Source organism: Triticum urartu, chromosome 6 (assembly GCF_003073215.2).
Source record: "Triticum urartu cultivar G1812 chromosome 6, Tu2.1, whole genome shotgun sequence".
NCBI lineage: Eukaryota > Viridiplantae > Streptophyta > Magnoliopsida > Poales > Poaceae > Triticum > Triticum urartu.
The window spans coordinates 10,902,789-10,922,893 of record NC_053027.1 but is presented as its reverse complement, the minus strand read 5'-3'; the positions used below and the strand labels follow the sequence as shown (position 1 = coordinate 10,922,893).

Sequence of the window (20,105 nt, the reverse complement as noted above, 5' to 3'; positions counted from 1 at the left end):
AGGATTCCCTTATCCGTGCAATTATTGCAGAAGAATGAAATTGCGTCTTCCTCGCGGTAGTCCCTTATCCTATTCATGACCAGGAGGAATCTGGCACAGTAATGGTGTACTGTTTCTTCGGGGTCTTGCCTAATTTGGGATAGATCACTTATGTTTGGGTGGGCCAGTGAATTGTAATACGACTCACTATAGGGCGAATTCGAGCTCGGTACCCGGGGATCCTCTAGAGTCGACCTGCAGGCATGCAAGCTTGGATTCTTGGATGTTGTCCAATGAATCTAGCCCGCTGCCTGACTTTAGGTTCAGGGCTTGAGTGACGTCCTTCCCTCCGCGGGTATCCGTCTTGGAGGGATCAGGAATCCGGACATAGCTAGTCCTTAAGATAGATGAAGGGTCGCCGCATTGTTCCTCCACCACTGCAACATGTTGGGTGACCTGGGGAGAGTTAATCTCTCTCAGATCGGATTTACGCCCAATCTGATCGTAGTCTGTAGTGACTCCCAGGGCGGCGATGCGATCCAAGAGCTCGTTTAGGGAGGAGAGCTCCATTGGATCTAACTGCTCGGTGAGTTCCGAGTTGACGTGAAGATTGCTTTTGATGACCCGAGAAGTCATCGTCGGCGCAACGGCCGCACAGGAGGTCATAAGAAAACCACCTAGCCGGAGAATTTGGCGGATAGCCAAAGCTCCCTTAGCAACAGTGCCGTCTTTAAAGATGGTATGAGGCATCGTTCCTGATGGCGATGGCACAGAGGAACTCTCAATTAAAGCACCAATGTCGGTGTCAAAACCGGCGAACCTGGGTAAAAACATTGTGTCCCTTGTCTCTTGTTACCATCCGCCTAGACGCATAGTTCGGGACCCCCTACCCGAGATCCGTCGGTTTTGACACCGACAGTTCCCTTTCTTTCAGTGGGATCGAGCACCGCAAGATTGAACCCAAAGCTAAGCACTTCTCCCATTGCAAGAAAGATCAATCTAGTAGGCCAAACTAAACGGATAATTCGAAGAGACTTGCAAAGATATTAAATCATGCATATAAGAACTCAGAGAAGAATCAAATATTGTTCATAGATAATTTGGATCATAAACCCACAATTCATCGGATCTCGACAAACACAAAGCAAAAAGAATTACATCGAATAGATCTCCAAGATGATCAAGGAGAACTTTGTATTGAGATCCAAAGAGAGAGAAGAAGCCATCTAGCTAATAACTATGGACCCGAAGGTTTGTGGTAAACTACTCACACATCATCGGAGAGGCTATGGTGCTGATGTAGAAGCGCTTCGTGATCGAATCCCCCTCTGGCAGATCGCCGGAAAAGGCCACAAGATGGGATCTCACGGGTACAGAAGGTTGCGGCGGTGGAAAAGTTGTTTCGTGGCTCCCCTGGATGTTTTTAGGGTATACGAGTATATATAGGCGAAAGAAGTAGGTCGGTGGAGCTATGAGGGGCCCACGAGGGTGGGGGGCGCGCCCTCCAGCCTCATGGCTGCCTCGTTGCTTCCTTGACTTCCACTTCAAGTGTGTTGGATTGCTTGTGTTCCAAAAAAGATCCTCGCGAAGGTTTCGTTCCGTTTGGATTCTGTTTGATATTCCTTTTCTGTGAAACACCGAAATAGGCAAAAACAACAATTTGCACTGGGCCTTCGGTTAATAGGTTAGTCCCAAAAATAATATAAAAGAGCATAATAAATCCCATTAAAATGCAAAACAGATAATATAATAGCATGGAACAATCAAAGATTATAGATATGTTGGAGACATATGATGCATCCCCAAGCTTAATTCCTGCTCGTCCTCGAGTAGGTAAATGATAAAAACAGGATATTTGATGTGGAATGCTACCTAACATAATTTTCAATGTAATTCTCTTTATTGTGGCATGAATATTTAGATCCAAAAGATTCTAGACAAAGTTTTAATATTGACATAAAAATAGTAATGCTTCAAGCATGCTAACTAAGCAATTATATGTCTTATCAAAATTACATAGCCAAAGAAAGCTTATCCCTACAAAATCATATAATTTGGCCATGCTTCATTTTTGTCACACAAAGTGCTCCCATCATGCACAACCCCAATGAAAACCCGAGCAATTGGTTCATACTTTTTAACGCGCTTCACCTTTTTCAACCCTCACGCAATACATGAGCGCAAGCCATGGACATAGAACTACGGGTGGAATAGCATATGATGATGGAGGTTATGTGAGAAGACAAAAAAGGATAAAGTCTCACATTGACGCGGCTAATCAACGGGCTATGGAGATGCCCATCAATTGATGTCAATGCGAGGAGTAGGGATTGCCATGCAACGGATGCACTAGAGCTATAAATATATGAAAGCTCATCAAAAGAAACTAAGTGGGTGTGCATCCAACTTGCTTGCTCACGAAGACCTAGGGCATTTTGAGGAAGCCCATCATTGGAATATACAAGCCAAGTTCTATAATGAAAAATTCCCACTAGTATATGAAAGTGACAAAATAAGAAACTCTCTATCATGAAGATCATGGTGCTATTTGGAAGCACAAGTGTGGAAAAAGGATAGTAACATTGTCCCTTCTCTCTTTTTCTCTCCTTTTTATTTTTGTTTGGTCTTCTTTGGCCTCTTTTTTTATTTGGGCTTCTTTGGCCTCTCTTTTTTCGTCCGGAGTCTCATCCCAACTTGTGGGGGAATCATAGTCTCCATCATCCTTTCCTCACATGGGACAATGCTCTAATAATGAAAATCATCACACTTCTATTTTTTTACAACTCAAGAATTACAACTCCATACTTAGAACAAAATATGACTCTATGTGAATGCCTCAGGCGGTGTACCGGGATATGTAATGAATCAAGAGCGACATGTATGAAAGAATTATAAAGGTGGCTTTGCCACAAATACGATGTCAACTACATGATCATGCAAAGCAATATGAAAATGATGGAGCGTGTCATAATAAATGGAACGGTGGAAAGTTGCATGGCAATATATCTCGGAATGGCTATTGAAATGCCATGATAGGCAGGTATGGTGGCTGTTTTGAGGAAGATATAAGGAGGCTTATGTGTGATAGAGCGTATCGTATCACGGGGTTTGGATGCACCGGCGAAGTTTGCACCAACTCTCGAGGTGAGAAAGGGCAATGCACGGTACCATAGAGGCTAGCAAATTGCGAAAAGGTAAGAGTGCATATAATCAATGGACTCACATTAGTCATAAAGAACTCATATACTTATTGTAAAAGTTTATTAGCCCTCGAAGCAAAGTACTACTACGCATGCCCCTAGGGGGACAGATTGGTAGGAAAAGACCATCACTCGCAAGGTTGTCAGAATCGCGATTTTGAATCGGATCAGAGCACTGATGATAGAATCGTAAATCATAGAATCTTCACTACCAGGATCGTAGACACGTAGATTTTATGAACTAAAATCGTAGAATCAGATGGGTAAGTTTGGATCGTAAAGTCGTAGAATCGTATAACAGAATCGTGATTCTAACAACCTTGATCACTCGTCCCCGACCGCCACTCATAAGGAAAGCAATCAAAGAACACCGCATGCTACAAATTTGTCAGACAACGTTTACCATACGTGCATGCTACGGGACTTGCAATCCTCAACACAAGTATTTGTCAATTCCACAATTACCCAACTAGCGTGACTCTAACATTACCACCTTTATATCTCAAAACAACTATCAAGTATCAAATTTATCATAGTATTTAATGCACTCTATATGAAAGTTTTTATTATACCCATCTTGGATGCCTATCATATTAGGACTAATTTATAGCTAAAGAAAATTACCATGCTGTTCTAAAGGAATCTCAAAATAATATAAGTGAAGCATGAGAGATCAATAATTTCTATAAAATAAAACCACCACCGTGCTCTAAAAAGGTATAAGTGAAACACTAGAGCAAAATTTATCTAGCTCAAAAGATATAAGTGAAGCACAAAGAGTATTCTATCAAATTCCGATTCATGTGTGTCTCTCCCAAAAGGTGTGTACATCAAGGATGATTGTGGTAAACTAAAAAGAAAAGACTCAAATCATACAAGATGCTCCAAGCAAAACACATATCATGTGGTGAATAAAAATATAGCCTCGAGTAAAGTTACCGATAGACGAAGACGAAAGAGGGGATGCCTTCCGGGGCATCCCCAAGCTTAGGATTTTGGTTGTCCTTGAATTTTACCTTGGGGTGCCTTGGGCATCCCCAAGCTTAGGCTATTTCCACTCCTTATTCCATAATCCATCAAATCTTTACCCAAAAACTTGAAAACCTCACAACACAAAACTTAAACAGAAAATCTCATGAGCTCCGTTAGTGTAAGAAAACAAACCACCACCATAAGGTGTTGTAATGAACTCATTCTTTATTTATATTCGTGTTAAACCTACTGTATTCCAACTTCTCTATAGTTCATACCCCCCGATAGTAGCCATAGATTCATCAAAATAAGCAAACAACACACGAAAAACAGAATCTGTCAAAACAGAACAGTCTGTAGCAATCTGATTTGTTCGAATACTTCTGGACCTCCAAAAATTCTGAAAAACTAGGACAGCCTGGATAATTTGTATATTTATCTACTGAAAAAATAATTAGTATTTTATCACGTTCTGGTGCATTGTAACAATTATATTCGTGAGCACAAAGTTTCTGTCTTTTTCAGCAAGATCAAACAAATATCACCCAAGAAGATCCTATTGGTTCTACTTGGCACAAACACAAATCTATTATATAATTAAGACAAGAGGCAAACAAGCCATTATATTGATCCACATAGATTAAATTATCTTGACCACTAATTTTAGATATCAAGGGCTGAGATTAAAAGATATAAACGTTACATACAAATATTGTTACGTAGGAACAATTGGACCTGTCACATCCAAAAATAAAGTTGTGCCCATCTAATGTCCTGTCCTGTATATGGTTCTGCGATGAGAAAGTGCAACCACACCGTGCGTAAGGAGGACACCTAGAAGTTGCAATGCCAACATCATGTACGTGCTACACTAAAAAGAGAAAACATCACGCACGTGTTCTGTACATGGAAAAAGGCAACAGCCAATTCAGGTTTGGATTCGTTTTTTCTTTTACAATAGTAGAGGAGAAAAGAGGCATGCTACACATACCAAATAATCTCACGTACGTGCTTTCAGAAAAAAAAACAATCTCATGTCCGTACATAACTAGAAAAAAGTTTTAGAAAATAGAAAAAAAAGCATAACGAGAGAATAGGAAACAAAAAAGAAACAGGCACTATTTTCAAAGAAAAAAAGAAATAGGCACTGCCTAGAAAAAGGCACGCTACGCATATTTAAACAATCTCACGTATGTGTACATGACTAGAGGAAGACTTAAAAAACATAGCAAACGGAAAGCAGTCCGGTTTGTACAGAAAGACTATTACCCCAATAAAACTAATGTATTATTGTAAGATATGGTCACATGAAGCAACCTCTCAAAAAAAATCAGGCGCATTTTTGATACATCTAATTGCGTATGCTAATATCGCTGATGATTTTAGTAAAAAAGAAATCTCCGGGCAGCAAATAAGTCATCACATTAATCCACATAGGTTAAAAACTAGTACATATGCCCGTGCATTGCAATGGGCGAAAGAAAGAACAAAATATGCTTGATGTGCCATTACGTGCCACTCACATTCAACTCCGATAAAATGCTGAGGTTACCCTCGTCTCTGTAAGGTGCATATGCGCGTGTGTTGCTACGGGTTGCATTATCTTTTTTTTATCGTGAAGTGTTGATGCGAAGAAGCCACCCCAGTGTCCTTTATTGGTGCATATTTAAGCCATGCACTACCATCGGATGAAAGAAGAGTGATGCATAAAATAACTTTCTAGAAGGAAACCTACAGTATAATTCATTTGAACGATTTTTGTAGAATTATCAAAAGAATTGAATCCAGTGTTTTTGATTATGTAGGTTTTTGTTTTTTTATTAAAGATTGTTTGATTTTTAGGATTATATTTCATTCCTAATGTTTCTTTTCAATATTTGGGCTTGGACCAAACACAAGAGCATCTCTCCCAAAGAAAAAAACAGATAGATGCATTGTGCATGTCCTTCTTTTTTAACAGGAAAAGGATTAAGAAAATCAACCGGCTGATGGAAATAATGTTGGTTGGTTCCAGCCGACACGTACACCATCCATCACGTGTATGACTCGCTCTAGAGAGGCCACGCTTCAAAGCTTATCCATTCGACCGCTCTTGTTCTATTTCGTCGCTCCATCTCTCTTATCCGTATGTTCCGAGCAGTCGTTGCTTCCTTTGGGATTTTTTTTTTTGCGGATTTGCCGCGTTGTTATAGCCGGCCTGGGGAGTGGCGACTATGAGCGAGCGCTGGAAGCCACGGGCGACTTCCCCGAAGCGCGCCGCCACCTGCAACCCCATATGCAGCTCCTCCCCTTGCCGCAGCCGAGGCCACCACACCAGGCGGCGGCGAGGCCTCTCCTCGTCTCTCATCGCCTGTTGCGTGCGCCCCTCGCGGCTGTCAGCTGGCGGCGCGTCTCTCGGTGGCCGGCCGGCCGACAGAGTGGCCCCTGTTGATCCGGGGCGCCTGTGCTCCCCTGGTTGGGCCCTCCCGTGACCCCCGCGCGTCCCCTCGCCCCTCCTGCCTCTCCGACTGTTGACCGGTGCGATGCGTCTTTATCTATCCGGCGGATCCGCCCACCCTCCCCTCTTCAACCTCTGACTGCACCGACCTCCCAGGTGATGGCGGATCGGCTGGGCCATCCTAGATGCCACATCCCCACTCCGTGTGTGCCCGTCGGCGGCTGTCACTGCACTTCATCTTTGTCGAGGATGTTTTGTCCTTTCTCGTTCAAGCCCACAATCGACTTCTGAATGTCACGCTGCTCATTGCGAAGCTCCTTGTGTGTTCTGACAGACTGTTTTTAGGCTAGGTAACTTGTGTATATGAACTAATGTGAATCGGTGTAAAGAAGTAAGGTGACACTATTTAGCCTGATCCGAACGGATGCGAATTAGTTTATTGTTGTAACCATATCTTAACCACACGGGATGTCTTACTTCGATCATACATGATCAGCTATTTTTCTCACGTGACTTAATGGACGCTAAGAAAAGGCCCAACAGTGGAACAAGGTGGCCCAATATGGATAAGGCGAGGAACGGAACTTGTTTATGAATTAGTACCACCTCATGTATTTCACGTGACGTAGGATAAGATGCGGGACGAAACTAAGAATATTACCTTGCTTTAATTTTTTTTTTGAGCATCAGTACAGACACAAGCGCTCATATACACGCGCATACACTCACCCTTATGAACGCACACACGCACACCCTACTCCTATGAGCACCTTCGACGGCATATCATCTTGAGATTTACGAAGTCACCGTAGGCGCCTCGTCGTCGACGGGAACGTCTCCTCCCACTGAAAGCGTATCGCCGGAAATCCTGAAATAAATCCAGGAATAATGCGAGCACCAGGATTTGAACGCTGGTGGGTTGGGGATACCACTGTCCACCTAACCAACTCAACCACAGGTTGATTCGCTCACCTTGCTTTAATAGTAGGTATAGATATAGATATTCGATGGGTGATCTGAATTAAAAGGGCTAAACTAAAAAAAAAATTAAGAGTTACGTACAACAATATAAAGGTGCATACATATGTTTTGTTGACACGCTCAACACATGAATTGGTGTCCGACAAGAGTTATGTTTTTTTGCCAAGAATATAGAGGTGCATACATACTAATGCAAATCGTGATGTGCTAGGACACCTATGTTTTTTTGCCAAGAAGAACTATCTACCCATGTCCGTGAAATTCTCACGTCTATACGCATATATAGGGTAGTTCTTTTTTTAAATACACATCTGGAATATAACAATATTAAAACAACAATTCGTATTCAATAAAAAAAGATGCCAGTACAAAAATATAAAAAAAGTAATAAGAACAATCTCTAATTTTAATAAAACTATGAATCGGTTTTCCAGTTGATAAAAATATACTACATGTCAACGCCAAATAATATGAATACAAGCAAAATTACCAACCTATGATCTATTATTATGTATCTGTCCATTTTTTAGGGATATATTATATTATTAATAAACAAAAGGAATGGCTTAATAGATGGATGATGCAATGAGTGACATCAGCCAATGAATATATATTGGTCACCGTTACTTTTTTAGCATCTTCTTTTGGACGGTGATACGGGCTCCTAGACAGGTACATGCAAAGAAATTTGACCAGACCATTGACATGGACATAGTGCAACTGGAGTAGTTTTTTGGTGGATATACAAACCGGTGTGGTTTCTGAGCTTTCACTCAATGTGGTCTAATATAATTTCAGAAGTTTTTTTCCGGATCTGACTTTACAACGTAGCACGTAGGCACACACACACACAGACACATTAGCGGGGCGTCTGCCAGAGGCAGTTCAATGCTACCCTGATGGGGGAGGCCCAGTGCCTTGGCTTGGACCCGGAAGGCTGCTTCCATGCTGCATAATGAAGTCGGGGGCGAGAAGAACTGACTTATCACGAATATTGTTCATAAGCAATTCGACGGGTTTCAGCTGCCAGACGTAGGCTTCACAGAGGTGTTTGGAACTCCAGCGAGGCCTGACCTCCATGGGTGGCAAGCTGGCAGCACACATGTGATATGCATGGCAGTGATTTAATGCTAATTTTTGCGCTAGAAAGAAACCCGATAAGCTCTAGACGATGTTATTTTTGAATCTATAAAGAAAATACAATAAATTTTTACATCTACAATGGTTACAAAATGCTGAATAAAAAACCTTTTTAAGGAGAAGATTAGTGAGAGTAACAAAGTTTCTTATGGTTTACTGGAGACCTTCACGCCTTGCTTGGGCCAATCGACTTCGATTGTACAAAGCATACAGGCAAGCTTGCTTTGAAGAGACGACGGGTAGACAAGCTAGCATGCACTCAAATATATTGGAGTTTGATCTGAATGGCACCAATGATGTAGACAATTTGGAAACTAGGCACATGAGTAGCTGCACGTACAAGTTTATACAAGCATACCATGATATGCACTACAAAAAATAGAAGATGAAAACATAGATGAAGTAGTATATGGGCCAACAGAAAAATAATATTATATCAATAGTCCAAGGATGCGAATTCAAAAAGGACCGCTTGCTGTAAAAACTTTGTAAGAAGTTTTAAAAAGATGCATATATTTGATGATTATATACTATATACAACCACTAAGCAGGCGAATGAAGAAAGAAAAAACAAGTTCGAGATAAGATTCATTATTGTTATACTTAATTCTTGGTGAAAACATCAACAAAATCAGAAAGGAAATCATCCAACCGTGGTTCTCCTTTTTGGGGTATGAATTTTCTAGTAATATGATGCATAAAGTGAGGGACATCTAGGTAATGATCATCCAAAGATGCATGAACAACTGGAATTCAATAAATATGATAGGTGCATTCATACGACCACAAAAAGTCTTTGATAATGTTAGGTTTAATTCTTGGTAGATCAACTCCCATGAAAAGTTTGTTGGGGGGATAAAGACATCGAGAGATTATTACTAAAAGATTAAACATAGAAAATATTATAAATATTAATGGTGTTGCAAATCAAATCGAACAACAAAGATATTGCCTTCACGAATCAAATCGGATAATGTGTTGCGAGGAAGTGCTGGAAAACAACACCACACATAACATTGTATATTAAATCTAGCCGCGCAAATGCGCGGGTCACACCGCTAGTTAAAACATAAAACCAAATCTAAACGGAAGCTAGATGAATTATTTATTACTAAACATAAACAAAAAGCAAGGAACAAAAATAAAATTGGGTTGCCTCCCAACAAGCGCTATTGTTTAACGCCCCTAGCTAGGCATAAAAACAAGAATAGATCTAGGTATTGTCATCTTTGGTATGCAATCCATAAGTGGATCTCATAATAGATTCATAAGGTAATTTAATTTTCTTCCTAGGAAAGTGTTCCATGCCTTTCCTTAACGAGAATTGGAATCTAATATTTCCTTCTTTCATATCAATAATTGCACCAATCATTCTAAGGAAAGGTCTACCAAGAATAATAGGACATGTAGGATTGCATAAGAAAGTATGCGGGCACATAATACCTATTTGCAACAATAAGAACATCATTAATCCTTCCCATAGGTTTCTTAATGGTGGAATCCGCAAGATGCAAATTTAAATAACAATCATCAAATTCATGGAAACCTAGCACATCACACAAAGTTTTGGGAATCATGGAAACACTAGCACCCAAATCACATAAAGCATAGCATTCATGATTTTTAATCTTAATTTTAATAGTAGGTTCCCACTCATCATAAAGTTTTCCAGGGATAGAAACTTCCAATTCAAGCTTTTCTTCATAGGATTGCATTAAAGCATCAACGACATGTTTGGTAAAAGCTTTATTTTGATTATAAGCATGAAGACAATTTAACACGGATTGCAACAAGGAAATACAATCTATCAAATAACAATTATCATAATTAAATTCCTTGAAATCCAAAATAGTGGGTTCATTACTATGTAAAGTTTTGACCTCTTCAATCCCACTTTTACCAATTTTTGCATCAAGATCTAAAAACTCTGAATCATTTGGACGCCTTTTAACTAAAGTTGACTCATCTCCACTGCCATCTTTATGAAGATTCATATTGGAAACAAATATTTAATAGGAGACACATCAATTACTTTTAGATCTTCATCATTGTTGTCATAAAAACTAGAAGAACACGCTTTCACAAAGCAATTTTTTTAGCACGCATCATAGCGGTTCTTTCTTTGCACTCATCAATGGAAATTCTCATGGCTTTGAGAGACTCATTGATATCATGCTTAGGTGGAATAGACCGGCATATTTTTTTTTATAATCATCCATAAATTCAAACCATGTGTAGGGCAATTACGTATCATTAATTTCATCCTCTCCCAGGCTTGTGCAACATGCTCATGATCAAGTTGCTTAAAATTCATAATATCGTTTCTAAGAGAGATGATCTTAGCGGGAGGAAAATACCTAGAGATAAAAGCATCTTTGCACTTATTCCATGAATCAATACTATTTTTAGGCAAAGAAGAGAACCAAGTTTTAGCACGATCTCTAAGCGAAAACGGAAATAGCTTCAATATAATAGTATCATTATCAACATCTTTCTTCTTTTGCATATCCAACAAATCAACAAAGTTGTTTAGATGGATAGCGGCATATTGAGTGGGAAGGATAGAAAATTGCTCTTTCATGACAAGATTCAACAAACCAGCAATAATTTCACGAGATTCAACATCGGTAATAGGAGCAATCGAAGTGCTAATAAAATCATTGTTGTTGGTATTGAAAAAGTCACACAATTTAGTATTGTCTTGAGCCATCGTGACAAAAAACTCCAACATAAGCAAACAAGAAGCAAGCGGAAAGAAGCGGACAGAAAAAGGGCGAATAAAATGGCAAACGTGAAGTGGGGGAGAGGAAAACGAGAGGCAAACGGAAAATAATGTAATGCAAGGGAGAAGAGTTTGTGATGGGTACTTGGTATGTCTTGACTTGAGCGTAAATCTCCCCGGCAACGGTGCCAGAAATCCTTCTTGCTACCACTTGAGCATGCGTTGGTTTTCCCTTGAAGAGGAAAGGGTGACGCAGCAAAGTAGCGTAAGTATTTCCCTCAGTTTTTGAGAACGAAGGTATCAATCCAGTAGAACACTACATGCAAATCGCCTAGTACCCGCACAAACAATCAAGAACCTTGCAACCAACGCGATAAAGGGATTGTCAATCCCTTCATGGCCACTTGCAAAAGTGAGATCTGATAAAGATAATTAGATAAATATTTTTGGTATTTTTGTTGTACAGATTGAAAAGTAAAGATTGCAAAATAAACGGCGACTGAAATAGCTAGTTGACGGGAAACTAATATGATGTAAAATAGACCCGGGGGCCATAGGTTTCACTAGTGGCTTCTCTCAAGATAGCAAATATTACGGTGGGTGAACAAATAACTACCGAGCAATTGATAGAAAAGCGCATAGTTATGAGATATCTAGGCACGATCATGAATATTGGCGTCACGTCCGTAACAAGTAGACCGAAACGATTCTGCATCTACTACTATTACTCCACACATCGACTGCTATCCAGCATGCATCTAGTGTATTAAGTAACACATTAGGCAAGATGACATGATGTAGAGGGATAAACTCAAGCAATATGATATAAACCCCATCTTTTTATCCTCGATGGCAACAATACAATACGGGTCGGTTTCCTTTCTGTCACTGGGATCGAGCACCGCAAGATTGAACCCAAAGCTCAGCACTTCTCCCATTGCAAAAAGATCAATCTAGTAGGCCAAACTAAACCGATAATTCGAAGAGACTTGCAAAGATATTAAATCATGCATATAAGAATTCAGAGAAGAATCAAGTATTGTTCATAGATAATCTGGAGCATAAACCCACAATTCATCGGATCTCGACAAACACACCGCAAAAAGAATTACATCGAATAGATCTCCAAGAAGATCGAGGAGAACTTTGTATTGAGATCCAAAGAGAGAGAAGAAGCCATCTAGCTAATAATTATGGACCCAAAGGTCTCTAGTAAACTACTCACACATCATCAGAGAGGCTATGGTGTTGATGTAGAAGCCCTCCGTGATTGAATACCCCTCAGCCAGATCGCCGGAAAAGGCTCCCAGATGGGATCTCACAGGTATAAAAGTTTGCGGCAGTGGAAAAGTGGTTTCGTGGCTCCCCTGGATGTTTTCAGGGTATAAGAGTATATATAGGCGAAAGAAGTAGGTCGGTGGAGCTACGAGGGGCCCACGAGGGTGGGGAGCGTGCCTACCCCCGTGGGCGCTCCTTCTTGCCTCGCGGCTGCCTTGTTACTTCCATGACTTCCACTCCAAGTCTGCTAGATTGCATTTGTTCAAAAAACGATCCTCGCGAAGGTTTCGTTCCGTTTGGATTCCGTTTGATATCCCTTTTCTGCGAAATACTAAAATAGGCAAAAAATAACAATTTGCACTGGGCCTTCGGTTAATAGGTTAGTCCCAAACATAATATAAAAGAGCATAATAAAGCCCATTAAACATCCAAAACAGATAATATAATAGAATGGAACAATCAAAAATTATAGATACATTGAAGACGTATCAGCCATCAAGCAGGATTTCTGGCGTCGTTGCCGAGGAGGATCTTCAATATAACGAGGTTCCTACCAAAGGCGCTTCACTCCCCAGCAACGGCGCCAGAAAAGAGTCTTGATGACCCACAAGTATAGGGGATATATCGTAGTTCTTTTGATAAGTAAGAGTGTCGAACCCAACGAGGAGCAGAAGGAAATGATAAGCGGTTTTCAGCAAGGTATTCTCTGCAAGTACTGAAATAAGTGGTAACAGATAGTTTTGTGATAAGATAAATTGTAACGAGAAATAAGTAAAAAAAGTAAATAAAGTGCAGCAAGGTGGCCCAATCCTTTTTGTAGCAAAGGACAAGCCTGGACAAACTCTTATATAGAGAAAAGCGCTCCCGAGGACACATGGGAATATCGTCTAGCTAGTTTTCATCACGTTCATATGATTCGCGCTCGGTATTTTGATAATTTGATATGTGGGTGGACTAGTGCTTGGGTGTTGTTCTTACTTGAACAAGCATCCCACTTATGATTAAGCTCTATTGCAAGCATCCGCAACTACAACAAAAGTATTAAGGTAAACCTAACCATAGCATGAAACATATGGATCCAAATCAGCCCCTTACGAAGCAACGCATAAACTAGGGTTTAAGCTTCTGTCACTCTAGCAACCCATCATCTACTTATTACTTCCCAATGCCTTCCTCTAGGCCCAAATAATGGTGAAGTGTTATGTAGTCGACGTTCACATAACACCACTAGAGGATAGACAACATACATCTCATCAAAATATCGAACGAAGACCAAATTCACATGACTACTAATAGCAAGACTTCTCCCATGTCCTCAGGAACAAACGTAACTACTCACAAAGCATGTTCATGTTCATAATCAGAGGGGTATTAATATGCATAAAGGATCTGAACATATGATCTTTCACCAAATAAACCAACTAGCATCAACTACAAGGAGTAATCAACACTACTAGCAACCTACTAGTACCAATCCCGGACTTGGAGACAAGAATTGGATACAAGAGATGAACTAGGGTTTTGAGAGGAGATGGTGCTGGTGAAGATGTTGATGGAGATTGCCCTCTCCCGATGAGAGGAGCGTTGGTGATGACGATGGCGATGATTTCCCCCTCCCAGAGGGAAGTGTCCCCAGCAGAACAGCTCTGCCGGAGCCCTAGATTGGTTCCGCCAAGGTTCCGCCTCGTGGCAGCGGAGTCTCGTCCCGAAAGGTTGCTTATGATTTTTCCCTTAACGAAAGACTTCATATAGTAGAAGATGGCCACCGGAGAGCCAACAGGGGGCCCACGAGGCAGGGGGCGCGCCCTGGGGGGTAGGGCGCGCCCCCACCCTCGTGGGCAGGTGGTGGCCCCCTGACGTATTTCTTCCGCTTAGTATTTTTTAGATATTCTGAAAATAACTTCCATGGAGTTTCAGGACTTCTGGAGTTGTGCAGAATAGGTCTCTAATATTTGCTCCTTTTCCAGCCCAGAATTCCAGCTGCCGGCATTCTCCCTCATGTAAACCTTGTAAAATAAGAGAGAATAGGCATAAGTATTGTGACATAATGTGTAACAACAGCCCATAATGCAATAAATATCGATATAAAAACATGATGCAAAATGGACATATCAACTCCGCCAAGCTTAGACCTCGCTTGTCCTCAAGCGAAAGCCGATAACGATAAATATGTCCTCATGTTTAGAGGTAGAGGTGTCGATAAAATAAAATACGAACATGAGGGCATCATGATTATTCTCTTAACAACAACGTATATGGATATTGTTATATGATTTCTTATGCTCAAGTAATAAACTGTTCACAATGCAAAAGTATGAATTAGAAACTTTATTGAGAACTAACAAACTATAATTTCGGTCATTGAAGCAATTGCAATTTATCATAACATCAGAAAGAGTCTATGTCAAAGCCCTCTAGCAAGTCCACATACTCAACTATCATTTAGTCTTTCATAATTGCTAACACTCACGCGATACTTGTGGTTACGGAGTTTTAATCGGACACAGAGAAAGATAGGGGTGTATAGTTTCGCCTCCCAACCTTTTACCTCGAGGGTAATGTCAACAATAATAACTCACGCTCCCCTACATCCAATTAGATATATCTATCAGGATCTTTCCAACACAATGTGCTTGCCAAAGGATAGAATGTAAAAAGGAAAGGTGAAGATCACCATGACTCTTGCATAAGGTAGAAGATAATAGTAACAGATAGGCCCTTCGCAGAGGGAAGCAGAGGTTGCCATGCGCTTTCGGGGTTGGATGCACAAAATCTTAATGCGAAAGAACGTCACTTTATATTGCCCCTTATGATATGAACCTTTATTATGCAGTCCGTCGCTTTTATTTCTTCCACATCACAAGATCGTATAAAGCTTATTTCCTCCACACCAATCAATGGTACATGTTTAAAGAGAAATTTTTATTGCTTGCACCGATGACAACTTACTTGAAGGATCTTACTCAATCCATAGGTAGATATGGTGGACTCTCATGGCAAAACTGGTTTAAGGGTTTTGGAAGCACAAGTAGTATCTCTACTTGGTGCTGAGAATTTGGCTAGCATGAGGGGGAAAGGAAAGCTCAACATGTTGGATGATCCATGACAATATACTTTATCTCAGATATAAGAAAACATAAACCATTACGTTGTCTTCCTTGTCCAACATCAACTCTTTAGCATGTCATATTTTAATGAGTGCTCCCAATCATAAAATATGTCCATGATAATATATTTATATGTGAGACCTCTCTTTCTTCATTACTTCCTATTAATTGCAACGATGACCAAAGCTATGCTTGTCAACTCTCAACAATTTTTAAGCATCATACCCTTTTTATGTGAAGTCATCACTCTCAATAAGATCAATATGAACTCTTTATTTCTTTTTATTCTTTTCTTTTATTCACTCAAGATCATGGCAAAATAATCAAGCCCTTGACTCAACACTAATCTTTATTATATATAGCTCACGGACTCGATTACATAGAGGGATCATAAAGCAAAACTCAAAACTAGATCATGCCAAGACATTATTCTACTAGATCAAGATACTACTAAAAGGATCGAACTAAGAAAAACTGTAAAGATAGGAGTGTGATGGTGATACGATACCGGGGCTCCTCCCCCAAGCTTGGCAGTTGCCAAGGGGAGTGCCCATGCCCATATGATTATATCTCCTTCGCTGGTGAGGAAGGTGGCGGAGTTATTGGTGATGCGGGCTTGTCGTCCATCTTCCAAGGCATAGGCTCACCATCATAAAAGGATGATCGAGTCTCCGGGATCCTCAAATCTGCAGCCAAACTCATCCTTTTGAATCTATACTCATACTCACAGTTTTGGTTTTGCAGGTCATAGATTTGGGCTTGAAGGTGCTCGAGCTTCTCGTGAAGCTTTAAGATGGTCTCCCCAATGTTCTTGGCATCCAGCTTGTGGTTGTTGGTGAACTCCGCGATCATCATGTGGTTGGAGTTGAGTCCACGTTCCACCAACCCCTGGCACTTGAAAACTTGTTGCTCCATTGCTTCGAGCCTCGTCTCCATGCTTCCGGTCCCCTTCGGTCCCTCAGCATCGCGGATGTGCAGCAGCCCATCACGCATCTCAATGGTTTGAGGGTGTCGCAGCACCTCTGCGAGGTAAGGGTTGATGACCTTTTCGAAGAACTTGTCCTTGGGGGCACTTGAAGACGTCATGATAATCTAGATCTGTCAGAAAAACAGCTCGAAACAAGAACAGAGGAGAATTGCGTGATACAGGAGTCAAAACCTTCGGGAGAATATATAATGAATTTTTACCGACCAAAATACGTATCGTGCAAGAAAACAGAGTCCGGAGGGCACGCGAAGTGCCCACGAGGTAGGGGGGCGTGCCCTGGGGGGTAGGGCGTGCCCTCCACCCTCGTGGAGGCCTCGTGTCCTTCCCGGACTGCTTCTAGTTTTTCTATTTTTCTAAATATTTCAAAACGGAAAAATATTGCCTTTAGAACTGTTTTGGAGTCGGTTTACTTACCGTACCACATACCTATTCCTTTTCGGAGTCTGAAACGTTTCGGAAAGTGTCTCTTGTGTATTCCTCCAGGGTTACAGTTTCAATAACATTGGTTTCAACATTTATAGGATTACCTGAGATATAGTTGATTCTTTGATCGTTCACCACCTTCGGATTTGTGCCTTCGAAGTTGTTGATTTTTATGGAACCGGAACGATAGACCTCCTCGATAACATAAGGACCTTCCCATTTAGAGAGAAGTTTTCCTGCAAAAAATCTTAAATGAGAGTTGTATAGCAATACATAATCACCTACATTAAACTCATGCTTTTGTATTCTTTTGTCATGCCATCTTTTAACTTTTTCTTTAAACAACTTGGCATTTTCATAAGCTTGGGTTCTCCATTCATCAAGTGAGCTAATATCAAATAACCTCTTCTCACCGGCAAGTTTGAAATCATAAATGAGCTCTTTAATAGCCCAATAAGCCTTATGTTCTAGTTCGAGAGGTAAGTGACATGCTTTTCCATAAACCATTTTATACGGAGACATACCCATAGGGTTTTTATATGCAGTTCTATGGGCCCATAATGCATCATCAAGTTTCTTGGACCAATTCTTTCTAGACCTATTGACAGTCTTTTGCAAAATTAATTTGAGCTCTCTATTACTCAATTCTACTTGACCACTATATTGCGGGTTCTATGATTAACATCACACTTAGCAAGCATTTTACGGAAAGGACCATGAATAAAATGTGAACCACCATCAGTCATCAAATATCTAGGGACACCAAACCTCAGAAAAATAACTTTTTTAAGCATCTTAATTGAGGTGTTATGATCAGCACTACCAGTTGGAATAGCTTCTACCCACTTAGTAACGTAATCAACATCAACTAAAATATGTGTATATCCATTAGAGGCAGGAAAAGGTCCCATATAATCAAAGCCCCAAACATCACATGGTTCAATAAGAAGTGAATAGTTCATAGGCATTTCTTGACGTCTACTAATATTACCAATTCTTTGACATTCATCACAAGATAAGACAAACTTACGTGCATCCCTGAAGAGAGTAGGCCAATAAAAACTAGATTGCAATACCTTATGTGCAGTTCTATCTCCAGCGTGGTGTCCTCCATAAGATTCTGAGTGACACTTGCGAAGGGTCTGTTCCTGTTCATGCTCAGGTACACAACGTCTAATAACACAATCTACTCCTTCTTTATAAAGATGTGGGTCATCCCAAAAGTAATGCCTCAAATGATAGAGGAATTTTTTCTTTTGCTGGTAAGTGAAAGTAGGGGGTATAAATTTAGCAACAATGTAATTAGCATAATCAGCATACCATGGAACAGTACGAGAAGCACTTTTGACATTTAATTGCTCATCAGGAAAGCTATCATCAATAGGTTGTGGGTCATGAAGAACATTTTCTAATCTAGACAAGTTGTCTGCAACGGGGTTCTCAGCTCCTTTTCTATCAACAATATGCAAATCAAATTCTTGTAGCAAAAGAACCCATCTGATAAGTCTATGTCTAGCATCTTTCTTTTCCATAAGATATTTAATAGCAGCATGATCCGTGTGAATAGTTACTTTAGAATCAACAATATAAGGTCTGAACTTATCACAAGCAAATACAACTGCTAAGAATTCTTTTTCAGTAGTAGCATAATTTCTCTGTGCATTGTCTAGAGTTTTACTAGAATAGTGAATAACATTTAATTTCTTATCAACTCTCTGCCCTAGAACAGCACCTACAGCATAATCACTAGCATCACACATAATTTCAAAGGGTAAATTCCAATCATGTGGCTGAACAATAGGTGCAGAGATCAATGCTTTGTTAAGTATTTCAAATGCTTCTACACAATCATCATAAAAAACAAATGGTATATCTTTTTGTAATAAATTAGTCAGAGGCCGAGAAATTTTTGAGAAGTCCTTAATGAACCTCCTATAAAATCCTACGTGACCAAGGAAACTTCTTATACCTTTGATATCCTTGGGACATGGCATCTTTTCAATAGCATCAACCTTGGCTTTATCAACTTCAATACCTCTTTCAGAAACTTTATGCCCCAAGACAATACCTTCATTAACCATAAAGTGGCATTTTTCCCAATTCAAGACACGGTTAGTTTCTTCACATCTCTGCAAAACTCAATCAAGGTTGCTCAAGCAATCATCAAAAGAGGATGCATAGACAGAAAAATCGTCCATGAACACCTCACAAATCTTTTCACAAAAGTCAGAGAATATAGCCATCATGCATCTTTGAAAGGTAGCAGGTGCATTACATAAACCAAAAGGCATACGTCTATAAGAAAAAGTACCAAAAGGGCATGTAAAAGTAGTCTTTGATTGATCATTGGCTGACACAGGTATTTGAGAGAAACTAGAATAACCATCTAGAAAGCAAAAATGTGTATGTTTGGATAATCTTTATAACATTTGATCGATAAAAGGTAAGGCGTAATTATCTTTTTTAGTAGATTTATTTAATTTGCGGAAATCAATTACCATCCTATAGCCTATAATAATTCTTTGCGGAATCAATTCATCCTTATCATTAGGAACGATAGTAATACCTCCCTTTTTAGGGACACAATGGACAAGACTTACCCACTGACTATCGGCAACGGGATAAATTATACCTGCCTCGAGGAGCTTTAGTATTTCCTTTCTTACCACTTCCTTCATTTTAGGATTCAGCCGTCGTTGATGATCACGAACTGGTTTGGCACCTTCTTCCAAATTTATTTTATGTTGACATAGAGTGGGACTAATGCCCTTAAGATCATCAAGAGTATATCCAATAGCAGCACGGTGCTTCTTCAGAGTTTTTAATAATCTCTCTTCTTCATGCTCTGAAAGGTTAGCACTAATAATAACATGATATA

The 20,105-nt window shown here is 40.1% G+C and overlaps 1 protein-coding gene across 1 annotated transcript in view; it reads left to right on the top strand.

Moving 5' to 3' along the window:
• LOC125516362 overlaps positions 1-16,608 on the top strand; it is a 21,854-nt gene extending 5,246 nt beyond the window's left edge. Inside the window, exon 4 of the mRNA XM_048681833.1 lies at positions 16,561-16,608. Within this exon, the coding sequence (XP_048537790.1) occupies positions 16,561-16,608 (48 nt within the window). The remainder of the gene's footprint in view (positions 1-16,560) is intronic.
• Positions 16,609-20,105: the final 3,497 nt, after the last annotated feature.